At 36.7% G+C, this 7,279-nt stretch overlaps 1 protein-coding gene across 1 annotated transcript; it reads left to right on the top strand.

The window, feature by feature from the left end:
• Positions 1 to 522: 522 nt before the first annotated feature.
• On the top strand, positions 523 to 6,649 carry LOC129505085 (olfactory receptor 51A7-like). The gene is given in 3 exon segments (XM_055318021.1): positions 523 to 538; positions 5,693 to 5,724; positions 5,726 to 6,649. Coding segments are annotated over 3 exon segments (972 nt in total).
• The last annotated feature ends 630 nt before the right edge of the window (positions 6,650 to 7,279 follow it).

The following is a 7,279-nucleotide window of genomic DNA, read 5'->3' as shown; positions in this document are numbered from 1 at the left end:
ATAACCCTTCAGAGTTATCACAAACTGAGGCAAAGAGGCAAGATTTATGTACTCCTGCATTAACCAATCACTGAATGAAGTCTGCTCCACAAACCAGAAGCATAACTTGGGTGAGGCAACTTCATTTGGATCAGAAAAATTCCAGAAGGCAGCTTTATTTGGATCAGAAAAATATAATTCTAGTTATATTTCAATAGCAGCCAATATTCCTGGAAGGTGGGGAAGGAGTGTCTCTGTTCTGCAGTAGTGCTGACTGTATTTATTAGAGTCTGCTCTGGCACCACTCATATCCGCTGCTTCATCTAGTAAATTCTCCCAGTTTGGGAATAGCCCATCCAGTGTTTGGGTTGGTTCCTTTGCCTGAGGAAATATAAATATAGAAAATTAGAGGATAAACTATGACAGACACCACTCACTATGGTATTCTTGAAGTCTCAAAGCATATTATCATTTCCCACCTCTATTGCTCAATCTAAATTCCCTTCATCATCAGCTAGTACCTTTACTATCTAGGTGTATTTCATGGTGGATGATTCAGGTCCTTATTTCCAAAAGGTATGAACCTCTGGATACGATGCCCTTCTCAGGGTATGGCTACTTCACTTGCTCATTCATCATCAAAACTTAGCAGGAGAATAACAAGAGATAACTAGCTAACTATCTGGGTACGGAAGATTTTCTTTCCTCTCCCCCACTCCACATTGGCAGCATCATTATTTTTGCCTGATTAGTGATTAATTATCCTTGCCAGGTTGGTGACTTCTTTTTGTGTCTGTTCATCTTTGGGCTTGAGAAGATCAAAGTTACTAAGCAGGAGCTATAACTTAAATTTTATTTATTTATTTATTTTTGCCTTTTTAAAAATTTTTTAATAAATTTTTTTTATTGGTGTTCAATTTACCAACATACAGAATAACACCCAGTGCTCATCCCATCAAGTGTCCCCCTCAGTGCCCGTCACCCATTCACCCCCACCCCCTGCCCTCCTCCCCTTCCACCACCCCTAGTTCGTTTCCCAGAGTTAGGAGTCTTCATCTTCTGTCTCCCTTTCTGATATTTTCCACACATTTCTTCTCCCTTCCCTTATATTCCCTTTCACTATTATTTATATTCCCCAAATGAATGAGAAAATACACTGTTTGTCCTTCTCCGATTGACTTACTTCACTCAACATAATACCCTCCAGTTCCATCCACCTTGAAGCAAATGGTGGGTATTTGTCGTTTCTAATGGCTGAGTAATATTCCATTGTATACATAAACCACATCTTCTTTATCCATTCATCTTTCGATGGACACCGAGGCTCCTTCCACAGTTTGGTATTGTGGACATTGCTGCTATAAACATCAGGGTGCAGGTGTCCCGGCGTTTCATTGCATCTGAATCTTTGGGGTAAATCCCCAACAGTGCAATTGCTGGGTCGTAGGGCAGGTCTATAACTTAAATTTTAATTGGACCCTTGCTATATCCCCTACTCTGGGAATGAAGACCTCTAGCCCAACAAACCCTAAACTACAGGAATGAAACAAAATTCCCAAGTAAATTCCTAAAAGTTATGTGAGGCTACGCTTGACTTTCTACATCTTTGTTCCCAGATACATGTATGCTAATTATCTATATCCTCTTTATATTTAAGTCATCTAATTTTCATATTGCTTCATAGCCTTGAGTAACTATTATTTAATTTAGGAATTAAACCACTATAGGACTTTCATAAAAATTAGAAATATATGAATAAAGTACAAGAGATTGCTTTCAAATAGTTTCTACTGAATACAAGATAAAATTAGAAGGCATGAAATTTGTGGATACCTGGTTGGAAATCTAACAGACATGGCAGAAAATGCCTATTTCAATACTTATCTAATGACATTTGCCAAAAATACATCAAAGAAATAAATTGAATAACTGACAAGTCATTTTATAGCTTGTAAATTGTTTTCATAAATATTTGATACATGGGATCCCTGGGTGGCGCAGCGGTTTGGCGCCTGCCTTTGGCCCAGGGCGGGATCCTGGAGACCCGGGATCGAATCCCACGTCAGGCTCCCGGTGCATGGAGCCTGCTTCTCCCTCTGCCTGTGTCTCTGCCTCTCTCTCTCTCTGTATGACTATCATAAATAAAAAAAAATAAAAAATAAAAATAAATAAAAATATTTGATACATGTTTGTTATTATTTCCATTATTTACCTCTCACTTGAGTACTTCTCTGGTTGGTTTGCCTCACAATTTCTCTCTAGCTCCTATTGGAGTTCTTGGGTACCAAAGAGTTAATGTACTACCCCCACCCCTTTCTAGTTAAGTTTACTGGAGATCCCAGAGTGCAGGCTGTCTTTCTATTCCTCCCAAAGGCCCATATCACAGAGGGAAGTAGAAGTAGGCACATCTAGATAAAGTGGAAGTCAAAGTTGAGAATCTTGCTTATATTTTTCAGGGATGTATTGAGCATCTAGTTTTGGTAAGTGCAGTTAGTTAAAAATCCATTTGTAAACCTGAAGCTAGGGTGTTGTTAAACAGTTTGTATTTGAAGAAATTACTATGGGAGGAAAAGGAAGTGGTGTGTGTGTGTGTGTGTGTGTGTGTGTGTGTGTGTGTTCAAATGAAGTGTGGATTGGAGTGCATGGTTTGAAATTTAGAAAAGATTTTATTAACTCTAGTATTAAGGTCCCATTTACTTGATAATATCAGAAATAAAAACAAACCGTATTGTCAATTAAAATAGAAAAAAAGCCGCTTCAGTTAGTCTGGACTTGATGTGTGAAATGATTGGTAAGGAATTTTGGTGAAATAATTATTACTATTATTGGTATTTATTGATTGTCCCCATATGTTAAAGACTGTATCAGACTATTTTGTATACATAGTTGTAATAGTTATATAATAACTATTTTAGATAGATATTGTGTTTATAACATTTAACAAAGGAGAATGTACAGCTGCTTGAAGGCCTAAAGAACTTACCCACATTCACACAGATGGTAAGTTGCCAAGATGCGATTTATACCTCGATATTATTGCATCAGATCTGAGGGCTTATTTCTTAACTTAAAAATAGAAATTCTAAGGTCTAAGCAATTTTTGATATAAGATTATCATCCTTGAAAAACCCTCTTCCTTTAATACCCACTATGTCCCATTCTGCTAGTTTTTCTCCCAAATCTCTGTATATTCTTGGACAAGATGTTCCCAACAATCTTGTTTCTCCTCAGGATTATGAGATTTAAATTTTGTATTTTATACATTTTTCTTGGGTTATGTCATCTACTCTCATGACCCAGTTCTCCTGAAGTTCAGACTCCATGTTCAAAAGCATACTCTGAGTAAGAATAAGTTTACCATTAAGAATGTAGGTGACAGAGTGGGAATAAATATCCCTTAGTTACTGCTAGAGAAGAAAAGAAGAAGGCATTAAGAAATGATTCTACATGTCTTACTTTTTTTCCACTCACATTTAGTCTTTGCACTTTTGTTGAGAGCCTCTATTTTCTAGAAACTATGTCTAGATAAATGAAAATAAAGAAAATCTCTTCTGTGCCTTTTAGTATTTAATAGTCAGTGTATATGGTAGTGGCGGGGTTGAGTACATGAAAACAGTACATTATAAAATAGTGTAAAAACTGTCATGATAAAGGATGCACAACAGAAGTATTCTCTGAAAAGACCAAAGTCAATACCTCTCAGACAAAGAGGAAAAGGAAAGGGAATAAAATTCAATGTTTTTGGAAATAATAAGTTTTTTTTTATGACTCCTAAGAGGGGTCAGAACAAAATTTGCTAAGTAGGCAGTCTGACAGATTAGATATAGAATAATTTTCATGGTATTTGAAAATCTACTGCCATCCTCAAAATATACATTCTTTGGGGTTGGCATTAAGCTTGCTGCCATGGTGGGAGAAAATAAGACATGTTTAGGAGCTCCCAGTCTAGCATTTGCTCCTCAATTTACAAGCTGGCAAAACAAATCTGCATCAACCGCATCAGAGAATATCAAATATATTGGTAGAGGGCTGCTTCTTATGTATTATGTTTTTCAGTGTTACCATCTAGAGAATTACAAAATACAATGTAAATTCACAAACTTCAATTTAGAGGAATCCAATAATTTCCAGCATCCCCTATATGTTCCACTGAAGACTGATTTTTCTTCTTTTGCCATTTGAACTTATAAAAAATTATGGCTCTCCTTTCATTTTGAACCTGCCATTGAAATTATTAGTTTAATAATTTTCATTTACTTATGTGTGTGTTCATCAGGCTTACTCACATAAATGATATTTATGATGGTTATCTAAGATACCTGTATTTCTCCAGTAGTTTATGCTGATTATTCAAGATTATGATATCCTAAAGCTCAACAAATTCATAATAAGTTGAAAGATCATATATTTTTCCTTGGAAAATATAGTTTGTGAACACTTTAAGGGAGACCCTAACAATAAAATGAGGGTTTAGTTTAATGTGTAGGTGGATTTAAAATTTTTACTTTACAAAGAGAAACTGAGTGATTGGATTTTTTCATTTAGAATTTCTTTGACTAATTCAGTCAAGAAGATAAATTATAGGATAACTTAATCAAGGGAGATATGATGAACATGCACCTGATGCTACTATATGGCTTCAGCACCATCCCTTGGAATAATAACATGATAACCTGAAAAGTGGTACATGGATGCTTGAACTAGGAAATATAAAATTTTATTTCATATTAGTCTATAAATTTACTTTCTAGCATTTAATATTTACCATAGTGTAGATATTTTCAGGTATCTTTGATTATTTTCTTAGACTATTATTTTTAAACTTTCTTACATGAAGTCAGGATCTCGTTATAAAGCCAATGGGGAGGACTACTAAAGATCATGTGAAAAAACAGTGATAAAGATTCTGAATGCCTATCATTAACTCAAGCAAAGCAGCTGTTTTGATATGATAATTTAATATTTGGCTAAAAGCGTTAGAAAATCAAGCCCGGGACACCTGCACCCCGATGTTTATAGCAGCAATGTCCACAATAGCCAAACTGTGGAAGGAGCCTCAGTGTCCATCGAAAGATGAATGGGTAAAGAAGATGTGGTCTATGTATACAATGGAATATTCCTCAGCCATTAGAAATGACAAATACCCACCATTTGTTTCGACGTGGATGGAACTGGAGGGTATTATGCTGAGTGAAATGAGTCAACCGGAGAAGGACAAACATATGTTCTCATTCATTTGGGGAATATAAATAATAGTGAAAGGGAATATAAGGGAAGGGAGAAGAAATGGGTAGGAAATATCAGAAAGGGAGACTCCTAACTCTGGGAAACGAACTAGGGGTGGTGGAAGGGGAGGTGGGCGGGGCGTGGGGGTGAATGGGTGACGGGCACTGAGCGGGGCACTTGACAGGATGAGCACTGGGTGTTATTCTGTATGTTGGCAAATTGAACACCAATAAAAAATAAATTTATTATTAAAAAAAAAGAAAATCAAGCCCGTATGACAAATTGTTATAAGTGAAAATCCTATGTTGGAGAACATAAACATATTTAAGGACTTTTGATAAATGTTGAAAATTGCATTTTATTACTATTATGCCAGATACACCTCTGAGCATAGGATATGAAAGAGCTGCTTATCCCCACAACACGGAATTTTATAAAAAAAGTGTGACTAGTTTTTATTTATGTGATTTCAGATCTGGCTAAAAAGCTCCTATTCTCACTCATTATGTCTGCTTCCAATAATTCTGAGGTCCAGCTTTTTCTTCTGATTGGAATCCCAGGTCTGGAACATGCTCACATCTGGATCTCCATTCCCATTTGCCTCATGTACCTGGTTGCCATCATGGGCAACAGCACCATTCTTTTTATCATTAGGACAGAACCCTCACTTCATGAGCCCATGTACTATTTCCTTGCCCTGTTGGCCATCTCTGACCTGGGCCTATCCTTCTCCTCCCTTCCTACCATGCTGAGAATCTTCTTGTTCAATTCCATGGGAATTTCACCCAATGCTTGCTTTGCTCAAGAATTCTTCATCCATGGATTCACTGTCATGGAATCCTCCATGCTTCTAGCTATGTCTTTGGATCGCTTTCTTGCCATTCATAATCCCCTGAGATACAGTTCTCTCCTCACTAGTGACAGAGTTGCTAAAATGTGCCTGATCTTAGCCATCAGGAGCATTCTCTTAGTGCTTCCATTCCCCTTCACTCTAAGGAGATTAAAATATTGTCAGAAGAATCTCCTTTCTCACTCATACTGTCTGCATCAGGATACGATGAAGCTAGCCTGCTCTGACAACAAAATCAATGTTATCTATGGCTTCTTTGTTGCTCTCTGTACTATGCTGGACTTGGCATTAATTTTTCTGTCATATATGCTCATCTTGAAGACTGTACTCAGCATTGCATCTCTGGCAGAGAGGCTCAGGGCTCTCAATACCTGTGTCTCCCACATCTGTGCTGTGCTCATTTTCTATGTACCCATCATCACCCTTGCTGCCATGCACCGCTTTGCCAAGCACAAAAGCCCTCTAGTTGTAATCCTTGTTGCAGATATATTCTTGTTGTTCCCGCCTCTAATGAACCCCATTGTGTATTGTGTAAAAACTCGACAAATCCGGGAAAAGGTCTTGGGAAAGTTGTTTAATCCATGTAAGAGATAAAACATTTGAATATGGAAGTAATAAATTATCAACCATTAAGTATTGATTGGCACCTATTTCAGTGCCACAGTAATCACTACCTAGTGAAGGAGTGTGAGAGAATGAAAAGCTGTACAATACAGAATTTACAATAGGCAGGCATTATTCAACAGGAAGGTGAAAGATTCAAGTGATAGATGATATGATTCAGAGGCTTAATTCATATTTTGAGTTGTTGAAACAAAACATGGATATAATGGAGATTTGGTTTTGAGTCACCCCTTAAATAACAGATAAAATTGGACAGATTGAGATTATTATTTAAGCAACATTTATTAAATTTATATATTTACAATGTATGCTCTCTATATTATCAAAGAGAAATGAACTAGAAAGCACATAGCAGCCATGAAGGTTATTAGTCTGGCTGGAATGAAGAGTATAATTTGGCAAATAGTGAGGGATAATTTTGAATAGTGTGAGTGAACCAGATTTTGGAGTACTTAGAAAAGTCTTGAGAAATCTAAATTCAGGAGGTACTGGGGAGACAATTTAATCCATAGCAAACAGCTAATGTGATAAATCAAATGTTACAAATGGTATGTCTGAAGGCATGAGCAAGATGGATTGATATTGAGAGAGATGAAGAGG

This window comes from Nyctereutes procyonoides, unplaced genomic scaffold (genome assembly GCF_905146905.1).
Source record: "Nyctereutes procyonoides isolate TBG_1078 unplaced genomic scaffold, NYPRO_anot_genome, whole genome shotgun sequence".
NCBI classification, from domain to species: domain Eukaryota; kingdom Metazoa; phylum Chordata; class Mammalia; order Carnivora; family Canidae; genus Nyctereutes; species Nyctereutes procyonoides.
Note: the sequence above shows the minus strand (reverse complement) of the source record. Positions and strands in the feature narration are given on the sequence as shown.